The sequence below is a fragment of the Arvicanthis niloticus genome, chromosome 9 (assembly GCF_011762505.2).
Source record: "Arvicanthis niloticus isolate mArvNil1 chromosome 9, mArvNil1.pat.X, whole genome shotgun sequence".
Classification (NCBI taxonomy): Eukaryota; Metazoa; Chordata; class Mammalia; order Rodentia; family Muridae; genus Arvicanthis; species Arvicanthis niloticus.
The window spans coordinates 62,899,764-62,922,628 of record NC_047666.1 but is presented as its reverse complement, the minus strand read 5'-3'; the positions used below and the strand labels follow the sequence as shown (position 1 = coordinate 62,922,628).

General features: G+C 49.9%; 1 protein-coding gene across 1 annotated transcript in view; it reads left to right on the top strand.

Annotated features, from left to right (window-relative positions):
• Positions 1-734: 734 nt before the first annotated feature.
• The window catches only part of Cd9 (CD9 molecule), a 34,281-nt gene continuing 12,150 nt past the window's right edge, over positions 735-22,865 (top strand). Inside the window, exon 1 of the mRNA XM_034512648.2 lies at positions 735-936. Within this exon, the coding sequence (XP_034368539.1) occupies positions 871-936 (66 nt within the window). The 5' untranslated portion in view covers positions 735-870. The remainder of the gene's footprint in view (positions 937-22,865) is intronic.

Here is a 22,865-nt window from a genome sequence, read left to right as displayed (position 1 = left end):
AGCCAGACAGGACAGCACAGTAAGACTCCGTCTCAAAATAATAATAAATTTAAATAAAAAAAATGAAGCACAATAGAATTTTCACAAGAGGGCAGGGCGGCCAGCCACACACCCCTGCAGGCATCAAGGCGCGGCAGAGTAGGGGTGTGGCACCAGGTGAGTCAGGGAATGAACGGAGTAAAAAAAGAATGAAAGGTTTCAGCTTAAGCCTCCTAACGTAGAAAGTTTTTGAGCAAAGGAGAACTGCTCAGATTGGCACCTGGAACATTCAAGCGATCACCGTGGTCAAATAAGTGTGTTCAGTCCGGAAAGGTTTACAAGGGGGTGTCAGAGAGAACGCAAGCCAGGCAAACGGGTGGTCAGACTTGCCGCAGGAATCTGAAAAGGTTCTTTAGATGAGATGACCCTTGGGCATCTTCCAACGTAAGCTCTCTCGCAGAGCTCAGAATGAACCAGCTTGAACGGGAAAGGCGAGGCCGGCACTTAACTCCCCGTAAAAGAAGTCGGGTATGGAGGTCTGGAAAGACCCCGAGCCAGTGAGAAGAAGGAAGATGGAGGGAAAGAGGGATCTCAGGGACCGAACTGGGAAAACAGGGTGCAGGGAGAGCTCCGCACTGAGGGTGGAGCCGCAGTCCCCAGAACCTGGGTCTGGGGAGGGGATTAAAGCATGGGCGGGGCAGGTGGGCCGGGGGCGGGGTCGGCATCCCACGGCACATGCGCAGCGCAGCTGGCCGAGCGCCGTAAGGAGTGGCACTTTTTAAAAGTGGAGCCTCAGGCCAGCCCCTAGCCTCAGCGTGTCTCAGTCGGTTGTCGAGTCCCTTCTGTCCCAGTCGTGCGTGCCTCTTGTCCCACGCAAGTCCAGCCTGTACCATGCCGGTCAAAGGAGGTAGCAAGTGCATCAAATACCTGCTCTTCGGATTTAACTTCATCTTCTGGGTGAGTAAGAGGCGACTGTCGCGCGCTCCTCTCCGAGGCCACCTGTTCTCAGGCCCGGGACAGCGTCCGGGGCGGTGAGTGTCCCGGCGGCCGAGAGCGCGGGGAGCTGCTGGTACTGTGCGCGCCAGGCGGACTCCGGGCGAGAAGAGAAAGGCGCAGCGGCTGCCAGCTGGCCGGGCGGGACTGGCAGGTGGGCGGGAGGGGCAGGTGGGTGGGAGAGCCGAGGGTCCTAGTGGCCCCGGCTGTGCACTTCGCTCCCGGGTCCCTCTGCCGCCGAGGATTTGAGATGGGGTCTGTGCCTGCTCCCACCCGGAACACCCCCGAGTGTGAGAAAGGAGTGAGGGAGGAACGGAGCACTCTTTTTCAAGTAACTCGATGCCCTCCCTGGCCCGCGAGGCTCCTGGCCAGCAGGGCAGGTTGAATATCTCTCACTTCGGTGGTCCCACAAGTGGCAAGGGGCGCCACGAGAGAGAGGAAGTGAGTGTGGGGAGTCTCTTCCCTGTACCTGGAGGACGGACTTTGCTTGTTTAGGTTCTGAATTCTCGACTGAAAACGTCCATGCCTCCCTCTAAGCTACCTGAAAGACTAGATTGTCTTGATTCTTTTTCAAGAGCGATAACTATCTTGGCTGGAGAGAGAAAACTCTGGGAGTGTTAGAGAAAGGAGGGCGGGGAAGGTGCCTATTGGCGCCTCTAGATGGGATAAGTCCGGTGTTTCTGCATTTCCCAGGTAATCAGGCACTGCGGGCTTGAAGCCTCACCCTTCTAAAAATGTCGGAGTGGGGCCACGGGAAATGGTTGTTCACCTGCAGAGGGCCCAGAGGCAGGGGCTAGGAGACTCCCTACCACTCTACAGATGGACATCTAGGAAAGGAAACAGGGAGTGTCCACTCTGCAAAAACTAAGGGACAGAAACAAGGAAACACACGGAAGCCCCTTTTGTCTAAGTTCTGAGAGGGCACACCCCCTCACACAAATGCACGTTTGCTCCCAGGCAAGCAGGAAAGAGTTTAACTAGGCAACTCTTGTGCCACCAGAGGTTTTCAACAACAACAAAAAAAGTACACTATTCCCTTGGAGCTGGCCACCGGGATGCTCACCACCTTCCAGCAACTGTAAGGTTTAATCCTCTCCGGGGTTGCTTGGAAGTGTTGCACAACCTGCAGAGACTACCTTGGGTTTCTGGGAGCCACCACACCCACACAATTTAAGAGGATGTCAGAGGGCATTCCCTCCTCTTGTTTCCCCAGCTCTGCAGACAGGCAGCCAGCTCCCAGGCTTGGCTTGGCCCAGTCATCAGTTTGAGCACCACAAAACAAAGTCTGAAGGCAGCTGGCCCCACCCAACCCCACCCTGTCCTTTAGGGAGTTTTCCTCTCTTGTAGTCTCTCCCCTGCTAGTCTGTTGGTCAATCCTCAGACGCCTGCATAGATGGTATGAAAGTTTGGTGCTAGGAGAAAACCACATCGTACCACAGCCTGCCTGCATCCCCCATCTGCCCCCGTGGCATATGCAAGGGGTTGAGGGAAGGTGCCCATGGCCACCCTGTGTCTTCTCAGTCTGTCGCCTGCTGGCCTGCAATCTGTCCATCTTGTCTCTTGCTGCCACTCCGCTCCTATCCAGAGCCCCCTGCCCTGACAGTCACTGCTGGTTGACGCTGCCTCCTGAAGCAGAACAATCTCACTCTAGAAGGGTTTGGTTTGGGGGTTGGAAACTGCTTAGAGATTAGGTACCAACGGTAGGTGCTAACACTCAGGTCCACTGTGAGGAAACAGAGTGCCCAAGATCAAAAGCCAAGTTAGTACTCTAACCTCTGGGCCCCTTGTTTTCTGTCTTTACTCTCCTGTTTCTCTTACCATTAGGGAGATGGGCAGTTTGCTAAGTTAATTATTGTTACCTATTCTACCCTAAGTTTTAATAGGGACAGTCGTGTTACAATCTCTGTTAAGTAATTTACAGTCTCCAAAGCCTCCCCAAGCTCCATGATATAACCAGAGAAAGAAGCATTATCCCCGTTTTGCCTATTGATGACCAGAAACCTTGTCCATGAAAGGCAGGGTCAAGTGACAAGGTATTATCAAGTGAGGCAGTAAGCTGGATTTGGCGGGAGTAAAGGAAGGCTGAGAGGAAACTCTTCAAAATATCTTTTATGACAGGCAGTGATCTCAGGGGACCCCTGGGATTATTATGATGTCACCTCTTGGATCTCTTGAGACCAATGATTTATGATCTTGACATTTGGTACCTGGTATGGGCTTTGGAAAACAGGAGCTACCTTTTTCTGCAGAGGATGCTGAGGGGCTAGATGGCAGGAATCCAAAGAGAAGCCAGCCTTTCTTCATTGCAGTGGGACAGTGGAAGAGAGGGAGGACCGGAAAGAGGGAATCTGTCTCTTTCCTAGGCTTGAGCATGTCCCCTGTGGGCTGCTCTGTGACAGCTGAGCCTGCCCAGCCTGCCTTTCTGAAGTTGGGTGTCTCATGCCCACAACCAAGCCAGCAATCAGTCTGTTTTTCCGACATTCTCCGAGCCAGACCTCGCAAGCCTATTTTGGTTGTTCCCAAATTTCTCTGAGATCTCCATGTCTATCTCTCCATTCCCTCCAAAAAAGAAAGAAAAGACTCGAGAAAGAAAACATCTTTCTGATGTCTGATGTCTGGATGGCAGGTGATAGAAGTGTTTCAGACTGTAGTGTGGTGGCCAGCCTCGAGCCAGGCCAGGAATGTGCCTTTTCCCATTCGGTTTTTTTTGTTTGTTTGGGGCCTTGCTATGCAGCCAGACTGGCCTTGATCCTGTTGCCTCTGTCTGGCCTTTCCCCATCCTACCCATTCCCCAGATCCCACATAGTGAGGACTTTCTATGGTCCTCAGCCTAAACAAAGGAAAGGACAGACGGTCTCTATTGAGAGAGCCAGACCCTGCTTCTGCACACTCAGACCTTCTATTTCTGACCCTTCTCCATCTGGAAGGATGGAAGTAGCAGAGGGGCTCCGTGTCATGACCTTCACGGAAGATGCTTGGAAACGTAGGCAGAGAGCTGGACCCAGGCAGGATTCAGAGCTTGGTGAAGGGCGCTACTTGGGAGCTACAGGCAGCTCACTTTTCTGATCCACACTGAAGTTTCCTCATCACAAAATCCACGAATTGACCAAATGGTCTCAAAGGTCCATTCAAGATCAGCCTACACACAGCATCGCCCCACCTCCCCTCTGGTTAAGAAGACTCCCCGGCAAGCCAGGTAGGAGTCAGGAAATGACGGTGGACACTGAGAATGGTTCCCTGGCTTTTACCTGCGAGTACAAACCTGTCTCTTGGATCTTCCCTGCTCCTTTCACCTTCCCTCTCTTGGGGGATGGGGTTCTCCTCCTCATGCTCAGGTTCTGTTGTAAGTGCTCTATTGCCTTGGCCTTTTATGGTTATAGATTGTAATGGTCAGTGCACAGCCCTGGATTCAGCATCCTTGGCCCCTGGGCAGGTCAGCTTCCCTCTGTAGTTATAGCACTTCCCTAGTAGAAAGTGATTTGAGGCCATGGAGAGGGTGGGAGCAATTCCCAGGTGAGTGTGGATGTTTAAACCACAGATTAGGCCACACTAGCACTTGGTGTGGCCAAAAGGTGTGGTCTTGCGGCTTTTCCACATCTCCCCGCCCTATAAGCCAACGTACGAGAGCCGGCCTCACTCTTCAAAGCAAACCAACTGACTCCATTTTGTACACATCTGACTCAGGGAGGAAGGTACACCCACCCCTGAACATGAAGCTGACGAGCCTCTAGAGGGTTCCAAGGCGTCAGGGTTCGAGTCAGGGCAGGCTGTGGAGGGGTAGGTGGCTGTAACAGGAGCCCCTCCCCACCCAGTTTGCTGCTCCCCAGAAGTTGTTTGACTTGGATGTTGGGTTGAACTGTGGCATAAAATGGCTTCCCACAGAGCGCCTGGGCCTGAGCGACACTGCCCCGGCTTGTACTGGAGCTGGCAGGTTGGGGAGGGGTGTGCTGAGGCCAAGTGTCTGCACAGCTATGGAAAATAGGAACTGGCCCCTGCTTTGGTTTCTCCCCCGCCATAGTAACCAATAACCAAGATCAGGAATCCCGATCTCTGGGTGGTAGTGAGAACTACCACTGGACTCACGTGTGCACACTCCCACTCCCACACACACACACTCACACACACTCTTCACAGACTCTGCCCCTGTTTTCAAAGTGCCGGTGGCAACATTCCAGACCTTGCTATGGCTCCGGAGAAGCCAGCAGCGGCTGCTGGCTGCTGGTTACTTCCCAAATTTGGGCAGGCTTTGATAAGCAGCCTTAGAGGAGTGAATCTGGGGTGGCCGGTTAGTGCTCACTCTCCTAAGTGAGCCTTTCCTGGCTTCTGCACTTCGGGAGGTGTGTTGGGCATGAACCTTTAATCTTAACACTTAGGCCTGTGTGTCCTGGGGGTGGTTCCTCCTGGTTTTGAGTTCAATTCAGTTTTTATAAAGAGCTGTGTGGCCTCTGAAGTGGGTCACACAGTTTGGGACCTAAAAATACCTTGGATTTACAAGAAACATGTTTTCTTTGGTAGCACACACAGAGGTGGATGGTTTTTGCCTGGGTGTTTTCTTCTTTCTGGCTTGGGACAGGGGCAGGGACAGGAGCGGGGCCTCAAATCTCAGGGGTCTGGTGCAGCACAGTCGTTACCTTGTGTGTTCTGGTTAAGCCCGTGTGACGTTGAGAAAAGAAATAACACTGTGATTTCTGAGTTCCTCCCTGTTCTGGTTGGAGCAGAGGGACTTTAATAGAACCTGTCAACTTCTTTTGGGGTTTGGTGCTGGGGACTGAAGCCAAATCTTTGTACATGGAAGGCATGCATTCTGCCCTTGAGCTGCACGCCCCCCACCCCAAAAGCCCTTAAAGTGTTGGGTTTTGCTTTCCAGTCAAAGTCCTGCAGAAATGGGTTTTACTTTTTACATACAGAAGAGCAAAACCCTTTTTATTTCAAAGGCTGTAAATCTCTCTGACCCTGAACTACCAAAAGAAGTGTATTTCAACTAAAGACATTCTGGATTGAGAAAAAAGCCTTGGTTTTTTTTTTTTTTTTTTTTTTTTTTTTTTTTTTTTTTTTTTTTTTTTTTGTATGTTGTGTTTTCGAGGTCTGACTGCATGACACCTGGCTGCTCCATTCTGTGGAAAAAGTCAGGCTGGTCCAGGGACATTTATTTTTATTTTCCATCAAGTGGTGGCACGCAGCTGTGGAAAGCAACGTCCTGTCCCAAGATGAGAAAATCTTATAAAAATTACATCCATCCGGGTAATTTTCTACCAAGAAATACTTAGTCATGGATTCATGTGTGGAGGGCCGTTTGTCCGTTTGGGGTTTTTTTTGTTGTTTTGGGTTTTGTGGAGTTTTTTTTTTTTTTAAATTATTATTTGTTTGGTTCATTTTTTTTTGAGACAGGGTCTCTCTATGTAGACCAGTCTGGCCTTGAACTCAGAGATAGATCCTCCTGCTTCTGCCTCTCTGTCTCTGCCTCTCAAATGCTGAGGTTAAAGGTGTGGCCACCACCACATCCAGCCAAGTTTTATGTATTATAAGTGTATTGTTACCTTTTTTAGGGAATCCCATGAAATGAGTAGGACTTTGTGGCGGGGGGGGGGGGGGGAGTGTTATATGCGATTTGGTGGTGGTGGTGGTGGTTGTGGTTGTTGTTGTGGAGGCCCATGAACTAACTTAGGGTTAGGGATGCCCCATATTATTTGTTTCCCTTGGTTTCCAGTGAAACCCTCTAGTATGCTCTGAATACCATGTTTGTTTTTTTGTTTTTGTTTTGTTTTGTTTTTTGGGGTTTTCGAGACAGGGTTTCTCTGTGTCCTGGCTGTCCTGGAACTCACTCTGTAGACCAGGCTGGCCTCGAACTCAGAAATCCACCTGTCTCTGCCTCCCAAATGCTGGGATTAAAGGCGTGCACCACCACCACCCAGCGAATACCATGTTTATGACATGTGTTACTTCCTGGAATTGAATGGGGGGACAATAGAAGGTTTTTAAAGATTTATTTATTTTTATTTTATGTATGTGAGTACCCTGTCGCTGTCTTCAGACACACCAGAAGAGGGCATCAGATCTCATTACAGATGGTTGTGAGCCATCATGTGGTTGCTAGGAATTGAACTCAGGACCTTTGGAAAAGCAAACGGTGCTCTTAACCACTGAGCCATCTCTCCAGCCCTAGAAGGTTTTTAAAAGTGGGGTTAGAAACTCTAAGTTTAGCTGGGTCTGGTGGCACATGACTTTAATTAATCCTAGCCTTCGGAAGGCAGAGAGGCAGGTGGACCTCTGAGGCTAGCATGGTCTATAGAGTGAGTTTCAAGGACAGGCAAGGCTATGTAGTGAGACGTGTCTTAAAAACAGACGGGCAGGCAGGCAGACAGATAATTTAAGAAAGAAAAATACTGAAATGACCAAGGTAACGCCATCTTGTTCTGACTGCACGCACACACACACACACACACACACACACACACACACCTACCTTGACAACTCATTTGAGATTTCCAAGACCTGGACAATGGTCCATATGTATTAACCAAAATAATTGACAAGTTCTGTCTCTAATAGCTGTTGTACTTCGCCATGGATAAACATTTCAAGGTTACTCTGACATTCACTATTATCTGTGTGGGTTGTACCTTTAAAAACATTATACCCCTGAGCTTGGGCACCCCAAGATTCTTCAGAGGCTCAAGCCCACTCTTACTTAGTCTGGCCATCAATACAAAAAGACTGAAAACCTTTAATTGGCTTAATCAGCATTGGCATTAGTCTGTGCCTTATAGATGATGACAAAAAGAAAACAACATAAAAGAAACCCTAGGTTCAAGACTGGAACTCTGGGGGCTGGAGAGATGGCTCCATGATTAAGAGCACTTGCTGTTCTTACAAGGGACTCATGCTAGATTCCCAGCAACCACATGGTGTCTCACAACTACCTATAACTAGTTCCTAGGGATCCCATACCTCCTTCTGATCTCCAAGGGCACCGTGCTGCACATACATACATACATGCAGGCAGACAAAACAGTCTTACACATAAAATAAATCTTTTTTTTTTTAATCTTTTAAAGGCTGAGGGTGTAGATGCAGGAGGCCCTTGCTTCAGTCTCCAGTATTAGAAAGAAGAGAGGAGGAGCGGAACCCTGAGCTCCCATGATGACCCGGGGCAGCCCACGCTGCAGAGCCGCCTCCCCACCCACCTTCACTGGCTCTGCAGTTAATCATTGCTGAAAGAGTGACTGGATACTCTTAATTTAACCGGTATTTCTAGACCACACAAGGAATCCAGCCTCATAAGCTCCCAGGCAGGTCTTGCTCAGTGGTGATTTCTCTTCCCAGCCCTGGAGCATGGAAGACCAAGGGCAGCCTTATCTCCTCTCTCCTCTGGGGACCCTGAGAAAGAGCAGGGGTGGGGATTGGGTCTCCAGAGAGGTAAAGGGCCACCTGGTTAAGTGACAGAAACAGCCAGAAGAGTCTAGCTTGGAAATGGCCAATGTTAATTGCACTCCAAAGAAGGCCCCATGGGTTTGAGAACTGTTCAGTAGAAGTGTCACCAGCACAGCTGTTAAGTCCTTGCTTGGTGAGTACAAGGGGTATCATATAGAGGGACAGAGGTAGCCTTCAAAGCTGACCCAATGCCCATCGGGGGTCCTGTGAACACTATTCACATGGGTGGGTAGGTCAGTGGCTGGCTCCCACTGACTTCCCACCTCCTCTTAGCACCAGAAAGAAGCCCCTGTTTGCTCACACCTGCCTAGCACGGTTTGAGCTGCCAGTATGTCAGGATCAGAAACAACACAGCCCCTGTGTGGCTCACTGGAGCTACCCTACACTTGGGCAAAAAATACCAGAAAGTCAGTTGAGCCATTCTCTTAAAGTCAAATGGATTTCTGCCATATGCTAATCTTTATTTCTTTTCCACCTACAGGGAGTCTATAGTATATATAGTATATATGTAATATATATCTAAAATATTACACACACTATATATACACATACATACACACACACACACACACACATATACCTTTGCAGTGGATTTATTAAAACTGAATGGAAAGATAGACAAAGCTATGAATAGTTGTGACCTCACCATGACTTTCTCAGTGGGTGGAAATTTAGGTATGGGGTGCATGTCACAAGGGTGAGCATTGGCAGAGTGCCAGTTTGCACATACACCACATGTTCACACCCCAGCTCTGATGGGTGTTTTCAGGCTGGGGAACCTCCACTGCCTAATCCTAAGGAGGAATGCGCACCCCAGAAATGGCCCCTCCCCTCTAAGGCGGCTTCTTACCGACGCCCCTTTGAAGTATGAATCTCATCACCTTTCTGATACCGTAGGTGTCCCTCTCAAATGTGTGGTGTTGGGTTGGGTTTGAGACAAGGGCAAATCCAACTGTATGGCCCAGGCTGACCCAGAATGCTCTGTGTAGACCATACTGGCCTAGACTCTCAATAATCCCCCTGCCTCCCCAAAACTGAGATTATGGCTGCCTCCTCACCTGTCAGCACTCAAATGTTAAACCTCTTTTTACCAGCCTGGGACAGGCTTCCACACTCTGCTTTCCGCTAATCAAATCCTTACTTATCCCGGGTCTAAGGCACATAACCTTTAAGTGACCCAGAAAACTCGTTGCCAAGTAGAAATTAGATTATCGTCCAGGGCTAGGCTTGGAGAGGCCTCAGTCCTTTGTAACAGGAAGCTGGCATCACGCTCCTGTCAGCCACAGTTACCTCTAGGACCCCATGGAGTGTTGCTTCGAGGCAGAAGCAGCGGCTCCAGGTTGTATCTCAGAACTCAGTTTTCCAAGAGATAAGAATCCTGGCAGCCCTGGCTGGTGGAGGGCGGCTGCATTGAGGGAAAGCTAAGCCGAGAAGAGGCATGAAGTCACTTGGGGCTGTGCTTCGAAGCAGGGCTTTGTGGAGTGGAACAAGGCTATGGGCAAAGCTCAGAGGACCAACAGCCAGAGGAGGAAAGGCTAGACCCTAAGCCTAAATCCCGCTTAGGCTGTCCATTAGCCGCTCATTTGAGAAAAGCCAGGTCCAACAGCAGCTGAGGCCAAACTTAACAGTTCTGGGACTGGGCTGTGTCTTCTGTGTCCCTGTACCTGTATCCCAGCATGGGATACACACCTTGCCATCAGAATCGAGTTCAATCCTTTATTTGTGGTATTACCTCAGAGGAGCGATCTAACTTCCACGCCCAGTTTTCCCATATAAAAAAGATGGGAGAAGTCTACGAGGGATACTGCTCATTTGATTAAGCCCTTGCCTAGCGTGATAACCCAGGGTTCAATTTCCAAGCCCAGGTGAACAAATCATGGTGGCACTAGCCTATGGTCTCAGCTCTTAGGAGGTAGAGGCAAGAGGATCACAAGTTCAAGGTCTTCCTCAGCTACTTAGAGAGGCCAGCTTAGGCTGGGTGAGACCCCTGCTTCTCACACACACATAAAAAGGAAGCTGGTGTTATCTTCTAGAAGGCCCATTGTGCAAACAGCTCAAGTGAATTTATTGCTTAAGGGTAGGGTGTAGGTCAGAGGACAGATGGGTGAACTCTTGTCTAAAACTAAGAGTCCTAAAATATGAAGGAAGAGATTGTGCCAAGGGTCGAGACTTGCAGTGACTAAGACACTTCGGAAACCCTTGTCAAAACACATCATGATGTGTGAAGGGAGTCAACCAAGTATGAGTCTTGTCAGCCAACACTGCCAGGGCGCACATGCTCATGCCCCTATTTGCAAGGTGTACAAGAAGGGTCACCTCCCACCGCTGGGACCGTCCACACTAGCACTTCGTCACTTCTGTGGGTGGGATGAGAGCTGCTGAGCCAGCCACACAGGACATCTGGGCCAGCAAGAGGGTGCACGGCCATTCCCTGGACAACTTAGCGAGTGTGCGCTGTGGGAGAAAGACCCAGTGTGTGGAGCGGAGAGGACTCTAAAGCAAGACAGTCCCCACGTTGTCGCCATATGATCAGAACGCTGGGAGGGGGGGGGGTTGTTGTCTGTCTGGCAAGCAGTTGTCTGTCTGGCAAGCGGGCAGTGGAAACTTCGTCTGGGATAGCTCCTAAGCAAGCCAGGCCGTCTCTGGCGCTGAGCAACACCCCCAGCCCCCCTGCTTTTTAAATGATGCTGATTCTATCTTCAGAAGAGAGGACTTCTTAGCTCCTGAACCTGCCCAGACCAGGCTGCTGCCTCATGACTAGGATGATACCTAGAGAAAAAGTTGATGTGGCCCCAGATCCGCGGTTCTCAACCTTCCTGATGCTGCGACCCTTTAATACATACAGTCCCTCGTGTTATGGTGACCCTCAGCCATAAAATTATTTTCGTTGCTACTTCATAACCGAAATGCTGCTGTTATGTATCATAATGTAAATACTTCAGATTAGACATCGGATACATAACCCCTGTGAAAGGGTCAGTCCACCCCACAAGGGTCTCGACTGCTTCTCTGAATCTTCCTCCTCACCCTGGAGAAGTAAATCCACTGTGAACTGTTTCTACCCAGAATGAGACTAGATGTCAGAAATAGACTTCTCTGGTCTGTGTCATGCAGGTGACACAGAGAGCTCACAGCTGAGTCAGCCTGAGCATGCTGTGACGTGGGCAAGTTACCTCACCTCCCTGAGCCTGCTTCCTCTTCTCTTGATCATGACTGTGGAAGCCATCTAAGACGGAGCTCTGGTCAGGTCACCATGCAGGTCAACCGTGTTCTCAGGCCGCCTGCCACACAGAAAAGCCTGGAGAGAGAATGGGCCCCTTCTTTAACTTGGATATTTTACAACTGGATTTTTTTTTAAATATTGAATTATATGAATATCAGAATTTTCTCAAAATTTAAGACAAAATAAAAGAAGTTGCCTTCTTAAGGGCCTGTCTTCTTATAGGTGGTTGGGGTTTTTAGTTGTTATTGGGCCTTGCACATGCAGACCATGGTGCTGCAAACGTCTTAGGGACCTGGACCAGGTGTCACATGCCTGTAGGAAGATCAAGATGAAGGTTTTAAGCCCAGAAACTACTATACAAAAATTGCCTGGGGTGGGGGAAGCAAAAGATAGAAACAAACAAAGGTCATTTGTGCCAGAGTAACTTGAGGGAGTTGGTATGTTTAAAAACATGTGAGAAGGCAAGTTAGTGGCTTACAGCGCACTTTCCTTGTCTGTGTGATGGAGGGAGTGATGCAGCATTTAATGAAAAGCTATCGTCCTTTTCCTGGCTCACAGTAAGAGCCCAAAGGGTAGGTCAGCTAGCTTGAGGGTGCAGCCATCACTGGCGTCACGGCACCGCAAGCTTTCTGATCCCAACACTGTGTTCACCCAGATCTCTCTCCTCCAGCTCTGTGGAATCACAACACAGGGTGGCTCAGAGCTGAAATTGGCCTCCAGCACATGTGTCCCAGGGCTTATCTCTCCATCCACAGAATGCCTGGCTATCTCCCCAGTTTGGGAAGGATGGTGAAATTAGCCCTTGGTCAAGGCTCACCTCAGGAAGCTTAACTTCCGGTGTTAATTCCCAGTAGTTCATGACCTACATTACTAACCGGCTCGGAGGCGATCCCAGCGTATGAGGTGCAGAGGCAGAAGGAACCGCAAGTTTAGAGACCACCCTGGACTCCGTGAGGCCCCGCCTCACAACAACAACAACAAAGAATGAAAGGAGAAGGGGGAGGGGTGGGGACAGGGAGAAAGTAAAAGAAACAATCTTACTTTACCCTAAACCAAGAGGAAGACTTTACCCCTCCCCCACCTTTCCCCTCCACTTCACCCCATATACTTCCCAAAAAAGGATTGAATTTTTTATCTAGAACCTTCTGGACAACGTGGACACTCCACACACAGCCCCGCCCAGGAAACCAGATCCTAGAGGGTGTCAAGGCAAAGTCATCATTGCTTTTGTAAAGACAAAAATCGGGTTAGAAAACTAAGGGCACTTGGGTGGAGCTCCCTGAAGCACATTTTCCAGGGACCACATCCTGTCCTGCCTCAGCAGAGGGACAGAAGGATGACCCCGACGGAAGAGCTGGCTTCTGTCCTCCCTCCCCAGGAGTCTGGCACTTCCTCCTCAAGCTTTTTACTAGATAGAGGAAATCCTTGCCGCTCAATTAAAGTTAAAGTTAGAGTATTTTTCCAAGTCCAGCCTGTTCGGGACCTGGGGATTGCCAGTCGCACACGGGCAGTTTTCTGGAGTCAAGTTTTCATCTCTGTGACCTTGGTTCAATTTGAGCCCTCCCTGTTCTGGCTGTGTCGTTCTGGGTGCGTAACGTCTCTGAGGAGGCCTAGTCACTAGTCAAAGAAGGATCCTAACGTGATAAAGCACCTCCCACCACTGAAGGCGTGCCTGGGTCCTCACATATAATAGGAGCTACTGTTCTTGGCAGCCTCTGTTGTAAACATTGTATATTTCCCCTCACCTGCTAAAGTTCAGCCCTGCTAAAGCTAGATCAACTACAACCTGACTGCAGTCTCTGTTTTCTTGTTTAAAAATTAAAAAAAAAAAAAAAAAAAATCTCGTAAAGAGCCTGGGGTAGTCTGCGATCCTGCATAACTGCTTAGCCTTGGAAAAGAGGGGTGTCGTTTCAACAACTTGCAGCCCTGGCTGGCCATGGGAGCCTCTGAGTCACTGGAGAACTAGGGTAAAGAGGTCAGCGCACCTTTGGGAACCAGATGCACGTTCCAACTTGAGCGCTTTGCTCCAGCTTGCTACCCTTGATCATTCAGTGTGGAGCTGCCCAGCCACTGGGCCAGCCTCTCAGTCTTCCAGCCCCCACTCCCGCCGGCCTCCACTGGCTCTAGCCAGCCGTCCAGGAGGACTTCCTGTGGCTTTGTGGTTGGGTTGGTTAGAGTGCCAGAGCCTCACTTCCCCCCCCCCCCCCCCCCCCCCCGTCTGTGACGGGGAGAGGGGAGGGGGTTTGCTCCTTTCAGGGAGGCCACAAATACGGAACAGCAACCCAGGAAGTCCTGCCCCTCCCTCCCTCCCTTCCTCCCTTCTCATGGTGTTTTTCAGAAAAGGTGTGAGGAAAGCTCTCCTTCTGGCTCACAGTTCCAGAGAAAGCTGTTTCCTGCCATCCTTGTGCAGTATTTAAATAAAAGTCCAGGGTAGTGATTGTAATGGTGGAAGTGTCAGAATAACCCAGGGCATGTGATCAAACACAGGCTCTTGGATAACCCCCACCCCGGCCAAGGTCTAGGAGGGAGCATTCTAACAGGTTCTAGGGACTTCCCTTTGTGACCGCCTGGGCTGGCTGGTGAAGGGGTCCCCCCAGGGGTTTGCTGTAGTCGTGAGTACTACCCACTTGATAGAAGCTGAAAGAGCAGTCTGAGAGTTTGTTCTGGGCCTGCCGGCCAGGCCAGTTCTTCAGTTAATCTCAAATCCATCCCCTTGTTCTTTAAACAAAAGCTAACAGTTGTGATCTTCAAGGAAAGGCAGGCATGAACTCTCTTCTGTTGGAGTGGACCTGAGTATTGTTCATAACTGAGGGGTGGGACCTGAGTGTAGGAGGACCCCTTTCTCTAGTACTGGCTAGCCCTTGCCTTCCCACAGCCAACAGTTTGTCTCTCGTGGGGGAGGGGAGGCAGGCGAGACGGCTGCCACTTGGGATCCTGTGTGTTCTTGCTGGCGTTTCGTGGCCCAGCTTCCTAAACGCCCTCGGCCCATCTCAGACTTGGCATTTTGCTGGTGAGAGGAGGTTGCCATGGGGATGGGTGAGGCCCAGAGCCCATGGGTCTGGGTGGCCTGACTTGCTTTTGAATGTTGAAGCCTGTGGACACAGAGGGCCTTATCTTCGCCTCGGTAGCTTTCTTCAAGCTTGACTGATATTTCAGGGCCTGGGAAACTGCTGATGGCGAAATTGCATCCTGGCTATTTGGTCTTCCTGGGCAGAGTGAGCAAGGGTGCCTGCAGGTGCCCAAGTGCACTGTGTTCAAACAGAAGCATACAGCAGAGTGAGGAGCATCTGCTGAAGGGGACAGTTACGACTGTGTCCTGTCCTGTGCCAGCCTGGGACAGTGTCTTCCTCCCTCCCCCTTGCCTATTCTGGAACCCCAGGAGAGGCCATAGCCTGGGTCTGAGCACACCTCTCCAGCCTCGCCTCCCACCTCACTTCCACCAGTCAGTCCATCCAGCCCTAGGCTCTGGCAAGCATTTCCTGGGTGTAGAAAAGGTAAATTTACCCATCTGCCTCCACCACCTAAGACCCAGCCTCATAAACCAGAAACCCAATGTCCGAAGTTTTGTAGCTTCTGCCAGCCACGTCCTCAGATCACAGGGGACATACAACATCTAGGGAGTGCCTGCCAATCCGCCTACTCACCCCTTGTCTTTCTCAAGGCTTATTATTATTATTGTTACTATTTTTCCTGCTACAGAGACTTAGTGGTTGTAGTGACCTACAGTTTCCACAGTGTTTTATGTGTGTACTTTGATCTTCAACCTATGCTGAAAGTGAAACAGCATTTCTGTGTGTGTGTGTGTGTGTCTGCGCGTGTGCACACGCGCGCGCACGTGTGTTGAAACAAATGACAAATGAAACCAGTTGTGTGGTGCATGCCTGTAATCCCAACAGCATGCAGGAGACTGAGGCAGGAGGATCACAAGTTTCAGGCAAACTACAGTCAACGTGTCTCACAGAAACGAAAGCTAAGGAAATGAAGACTCTTCAAGGTGGAGGAAAGTGCCTGGTGTTGAGCTCCGGACAGTAGTGCCAGAATTGTGTGACCTCCGTCTCCACGGAGGTGTGTGTACAGTCACATCACCTGGTGAAGACAGGTCAAACACATGCCTAGAATTCCCCGGGTGACTCTGACACCACCCTATGTGCAGCCAGGAACTGGTGGCTGGTCCGGCAGGTGGCAGCTCTAGGGCTTCCTACTTCTTGCTTACTACATTTCTATGATGCCACCATCCTTCCCTGAAATAGCCATTGTTTTTCCAGAAGAACAACAGGAAGTAGGAAAAAAAAGACCTGTCCCCTTTCCAGACCTCCTCCACGCCCCAGCACCCACCTCAGTCCCTCTCAGTATGTCAAATGAGGCTACTTCAAGTCCATGCAGAGTGGGCTGGAAGTGTAGCTGAACTAGTTGGTAGACGGATTTCCTAACATGCACAAAGCCATGAGTTCAATCCCCGGTATCCCGAAAACCAGGCTTGGTAGCACACACCTGTTTGAGTTTGTTACCGTTTGAGGTGGACAGGAAGCTCTGAAGTTCAAAGTCATCCTTAGTATAAAGTTTATACCTAGGCTAAGTGAAATCCTGTTTCAGTCCCCACCCCCACCCCCTTTCACCCTCCCCCATCCCACCTCCTCATCCCCACCCCTGCCAAATACAAAGGAAGCCCAACAGGCTGAGTTCTCCTGCTCTCTGTTTTCTGGATCCTCTAACCTGTACTAGGGAAAGCATGATAAGTATTTCATCCTTTAAAAAAAAAAAGTATGGCCAATCAAACCAAAGTATAATAGATAGCCCTGCCCAGAACACCCAGTGCACCCCAGTGTGTTGTGATTGGGATCTGTCTCATGGGGTCACATGCTACCTCCCACCTGAGGGATCCGGTGCAGTTGTGGCTCAGTTGCAAGTCTCCTAGTCTGTCACCCACAGAGTTTGTGTTAGCTCCCCTTCCCCCTTGGGTGTATACTTCCACAAGTTCTGACTGGATCCAGTTTTGCAAACTGGGCCAGAAACAACTGAACAGCCAGGTACCTACTACTTAGCTTTGTTGTTGTTGTTAAATCAACCTTTGGAATTGGAGTTATTTCCACTGGCTACAGGTTGTGTTTCAGGCCGCGACTGTCCACTAGTGAGATTTTCCATGTGACTCACTAAAACCCTGCTCTGCACTTGCGGATCAGGGAAAACAGCCGTGATCTGGAATGTGGTGCAGTGATGGAGGGCTCCTGGGCTTGCCTCACAAGTCCAAGGCCTGTGAACCCATTCCCGGGTTAACACCAGAAGGCAAAGACAGGGAGAAGGTGTTGTGCCTCTGAAAATTGGCTTAATCCTTATATGACCAGGTTACCAGTGCTTTCACCCCAAATTGGAGTATACAGCTGGATTTCTCGAAGGGCAGAGTTAGAGAGGACCACAGAGCAAGCACTTTGCAGAAACTTGGCTTCTCAAAAGGCTTTACAAGAGTCAGGCATGGTGATGCTACTCTGTTTTGGTTTTAAATCAGGGTTTACTACATAGCCCAGGCTGGCCTTGAGCCTAGTGTGTAACCCATGTTGGCCTCAAAGATCCTCCAGCCTCAGTTCTCCCAAGTGCTAGGATTACAGATGCCCCACTGCACTTTTTTGGAGGGTGGGGGAGCATTGGGAGACATGGGGAAGGAAGCAGGATCTCACTGTGTGTCCCTGACTAGCCCTCTATTGACCAGACTGGCCTCAAACTCAAGAGATCTGCCTGCCTCTGCCTCTTGCCTCCTGAGTGCTGGGATTAAAGCCCTCGGGAGCTGCTGTGTGCAGCTTCGCCTGTCCTGAAATATCAGGAAAGAGTGTCTCTTTGGAGCTGTTGTGAGGGTTAGGAAAGGTGGGGAGTGGGGCAAATAAGAAAAGGAATGAAGAAGTTGATCTGACCTTCAGGACTGTGTGTTCTGTGAGGTGCTGGAGCAAGAACAGTCTAGGGGGCCAGGGTGACATTTTAGGAAGAGGGACTTGGTAGGCAGAGGCAGGATTGCCAGGCTTGAAAACTGGTGCTAATCAAAGGAGGAGGAGGAGGAGCCTGGGGTTCCTGGGCATCAGCTGCAGGTTGGGACGATTGATCTGTGAGGATTCGGGACCGTCCTGTAGGCAGCAAGGTCGAAGACAGAGAGCATAGGTTTCTGGTTTCCTCTTTTTTTGTTGGGTGTGTGTGTATGTGTGTGTGTGTGTGTGTGTGTATATGTGTGTGTGTGTGTGTGTGTGTGTGTGTGTGTGTGAGACAGAGAGAAAGAGAGAGACAGACAGACAGACAGACAGACAGACCGAGACCTGCCAGTGTGGTGCTGGCAGAGACAGAATCACAGAGGCAGTAAGAAGCTGATTAACTGAGCAGCCCTGGAAGGAGACTGAAGCTTTCCGGGAGAGACAGGCAGGCATCGTCATCGGCTGCTGGTTTTCAGACCTACAGAGGCAGTAGCCAAGCTAGGTAGTGTAGCCTTCACCGGTTTCTAATGCACGCCATACCTTTCCATGTTTGTTTGGGGTTTACTTGAGTTTGGGGGGAGGTTTTGTGAAGTAAGGTTTCATAAAAGAGCCCAGGGTATCCCAGAACTCACTGTCTGGAGCACAGGCTTGCCCCACCCCAGGTAGCTCTGCCACATTGGTGTTAACCTGTGCCACATTTACTTCCATCTGTTCATTCTGTTCCTGGGTCTCACCCAAGGTCCCACATCACAGCAGTTGTTGTCCTAAATCTCTGGTCTGTGACAGCCTCTGACTTTCCTTGTTCCTCACGATCCTGACAGGCCTAACTGACCAAGCTAACACTGGGGAAGCGGAAGGCAGAGGTGGAAGAGGGTTCAAGGGTAGGCGGGGCTCTTTAACAAAACTGTCTCAAAAACCAATATAGAAAGTGTGGGGTTTGGGGAGGTGGCTCAGTGGGTTGAGTGCTTTCCCAAAAAGCTGGAGGACCTGAGTCCCTATCCCCCGAACCCACATACAGCACAAGTGTTTGTAGGGATAGAGGTAGAGAAGGGAAGCCCAGAATCTACCCGGAGCTGTGCCTACATAGAAAATAAGAGACCCTGTTTGAGGTGAAGGCAGGCCATAACACACACGAAAGCACACACACATAACATACATACACACACACATAAAATTAACATTACACACAGACAACCACAAAGTGCACACACACACACACACTGGTTTTTTGTTTTGTTGTTTTAGTAAAAAGGGACTGAAGAGAGAGAGAGAAGTTCCGGGCTGAGTTCTTTGTAGACTCTATGCATTTTAGGTTTGTCTCCGTTTTTCTTATGGTCCATCTTACACTAATTAAAAAAAAAAAAAAATCCATATGAGCCGAAAAACGCAGCCCCAGTGAAACAAGGAGAGAAACTCCTTCTTTCCTTTACTGTCACATGGATGGAACCATTTGGGGCCAGATGGCAAAGGAGCAGCAAAACCAGACTGTTTCCATCTGGCTTTTGTTGGAAACCAAAAAAGGTAGCTAGGCCGACTGTAGGCAGGGCCTCTGGCTGGGAGAGCCGCCTCTGGGCTTTCATCTCCATCCTTTGCAGCTCAAGATCCCCACACTGATCTGGCCCCTTTCTAGGGGCCAGTGTAAGCATCTGCATTAAACCTGCCCTGGTCGTGATGGACGCTACAGACGGGAGCTGGCCAGTTGTGTGGCTGTGACTACTAGTGTCAGGTAGTTGGCCTGAAAGGGAACCTCTTGTTGTTCTTGTGGTAAGTTACTTATAAAAACAATCAAGAGACAAAGGTTTAGTCTGGTTCCAATTGGAGGATGCAAAGCATCAAGGAAGGGAAGTCCTGGGGCAGGAGCTTGGAGGCTGGGGGGTAATCTCTCTGCCTCACAGATGCAGACACAGTCCTCCCCTGCTGTCTCTCTCCAAGGTGGACATTCCAGGAACTCCTAAATCCTACCCTTACCCAAGAGCCCTTGCCCCACCCCAACCCCTGCAGATGTCAAACTCCAAGGATGCCTTAAGTATTAACGTTTGCATGTAGCCCATATATATCCTAATTCAAGCCTTCCCACCGTCAGCATAGCAGACACCAGAGGCCTGACGGCCCATTGCACAGGAACCTGCAGAAGCAGCCCCTTGACCTTGTGGCATTCCTTGGGAATTGATTGACATGATGCTTTTTAAAGGCAAAAGTTGCCTGGTTCTTGCTACTGGTCTCTTAGTTTCTCCTCTGGTTGAAGTAGCTGGAGCGAGAGTCAGGAATGGCAAAGGAAGTACCCCTAACCACTGCCACCAAAAGCATGCTCCCCTGGAAGTATTCAGAGCTCTTTAACTGATGTTGCAGACAGACCCAGTGTGAGCTAGTCAGGTTTCACAGCCCTGCCGCCTTCAGCTGACTTAGCGTGCTGTAGCTGTCTTTCCATTACGCAGAACCAGGCAGCTAATAACTTATATGGCATCCCCTCCAGCCACTTAGCACCGGAGTTTTGTTTTGTTTTTCAAAAAGAAAAAAATAAAATAAACGGCAGTAAGTAAAGTAACCGCCTGCAACCCCCAGCACTTGTAAGGTTGGAGGAGGTTCCAAGACCAGACTGGTCCACACAGCAAGTTCCTCACAAGCCAGGCTGCAAAGTGTGGTGTGGAATGTGTTTGACAACAAAACAAGAGTTGAGCCTGGTATTGCACACTCTTAGTCCCAGCCATGGAGGCAGGGGGCCAACCTGGGCTACAAAGTGAGTTCTGAAATAGCCAGAGCTACATAGTGAGAACTTGTCTCAAAAAAAAAAAAAAAGAAAGAAAGAAAGGAAGGAAGGAAGGAAGGAAGGAAGGAAGGAAGGAAAAGAAAAGAAAAAAGAAAGGAAGAAAGAAAAGAAAGGAAGAAAGAAAGAAAGAAAGAAAGAAAGAAAGAAAGAAAGAAAGAAAACTAATCAGACAAAGATGGCAGCTGGATCACACCTAATCAGGTGTTCACATACTGCCCCGCCTTCCTGTTGTCTGCTTTTCTTGAGCCTTCGTCTTCTCTGGTGACTTTTTGATAAAAAAAAAAAAAAAAAAAAAAAAGCCCAGGGTTTAGTGACCTTTTTCAAGCTTCTGCAGCCATCTGCATTTGCTTCTTCACTGTTAGGCAGCTTTGTGGTGAGGACAGCCCAGAATTGTGACACTAGGCTTCGGTGATTCCCACAGGTGGACCGACGTCTGCCCTCACTGTGGCCTAGGTGAGACCTGAGATTTTCCTGTCCTGCCAAGATTCCGTTTTCTAGCCCAGATTTCTTCCCCCCACTGGTGTTCACAGACTAGAACAGAAGGGGCTTCCAAAGCCCTAAACCAGGGCTTTTTACAGTTTTTTCTAGTTCTTTTCACCACAGAAAGAAACTTCATGTCCCAAGGTAGACAGGTATATCAAATACATATGCAAATCACTTCCTGATCGTACACCAGAGTCTAACCCAGGGCCCAGCCAAGCATGGTCTCCCCTAGTCCTGATTCTGGTGTTCCCTGTGGTCAGGAGCATTCTGTTGGCCCAGGATGAGAGGACTCATCCTTCTACGCCATGAAAGCAGCTCTGCACTGTTTGGGCTAGGCCTAAAGAGGCTCTCCCATGTGTCTTACTAAGGAAGATGAACCTGACCCCCATCTTTGGATACACAGTTCTCAGGTTCATGTTAACTGTAATTCCTGCACCATCAAACCTGGCATTCGTGAACTCTTCCAGTATCCAGCCAGGGACACTTGGTCTGGGACCTTCTTAGTGGTGCTTGGCAGTGTCTTATCTAAGAAGGAGGCCTGTGCAGTGTGGGAAGATGACCTTCCACAGGATGGTCCAGGTTGGGGAAACATTCCTCACGCACAGGACAGAGGGTGCTGGGTCATGTGACCTGGTGCTGAGAAAGCTAAGCTGTTTTCCTAAAGCCCTTTTAGACGCCTCCTCCTAATATAGTTCTGATGTAAGCCCCCTTAGTCCCTGGCCAAACTGGCAAGGCACCGGTAGGCCACATCCACCATTCTGGTTTACAGATGGAAAGGCTGAAGTGGTAGGGCTCTAAGCCAGGAAACACAGCCCTCACTGTGGGGACTCAGTTTGTATGCAGTGGGATCGAAGCAGCCTACGCCTGGGGGTACAGGCGAGGTGGTTTCTATAGACTAACATCCCGGGTGGCCCTTCCTGGTGTCACCATGCACACTTGACACTCAGTTCACCCAATCCTGTTGCCACAGCATGCGTAAGGTTGGGGAGAAAGAACGGAAAGTGGAGAGAGGGGGTGTCCACGCCACAGACTCTTACACAGTTCCTAGGGCAGAGAACCAAGATCCCCAAAAAGCAAGATGATGACCTAGTTGTTTCTGATAGGGTGGATAGACCAGCCAAACCAGGTCTGTCTCCCACAGCCAGCAAGCTAGCAAGCCAGCCACTACACTCGAGGGCTGTGAGTCACTCCCTCAGCAAGCCCTGGTACCAGTGATGGAAGGTCAGCTGGCACTGGGCGGGTGGGGGATGGAAAGGCTTGGCAGAGGCCTCCCCAACAGCATCTGCATCTCCAGGGTCAGGGCAGGGATGGACTGGTGAACAAAGGGCTGATGTTGGTAAGTGAGGAACACTTCTGATACGTCTCGTCATGTGCTGGCATGTCACAGCTGCCCCCAACCCCCGTGCATACGTTTGCCACTGGCTCAAGTTAAAAATACAACAAAATTAATAGCATATACCTGGTCTTTCAGGAGGCCGAGGCAGGGGAATGGCTAAAGCCCAGAAGTTCAAGGCCTGCTTGACCAACACAGCATGAGGAATAAAGTATCACATAGCATCCTATTCAACAGCCCAGATGCTCACCCACCCTGCTCATCCGTTCCTCCCCCGACCTGGAGCGCATCATCACTTGATGCCCACTGGTTATGTTTTTTGTTTTGTTTTGTATTCATTATTACTTCTATGATGTATATTTTATGTCTGTGCGGCGTAAACAGCATATGGAGTCCCGAGGTGTGGGCTCAGTGGCTTGTGCTTTCGCCGAACGTTGTAAGGCACACCTGTAGTGTAGCTCTCGTCACCCATCTTTCATCTTCACTGCTGTGTAGTATTCTTCTGGCAGGGAGTTGTTAATCCGTTTTCTGCTGGCTTTACCGCCTGGGTTGCCCACACCTTACAGATTGCTTTCTGCTGCCAGCCGCCCTTGGAGGGCGGAAAGAGAGATGATGCAGAAGTCCTTTGCGAGTCTCCTCAGCATCTGTGGCATATGCTATCCCAGGCGGTCAGAACTAATGCCAGCCAATGCATTGTGTATCTTG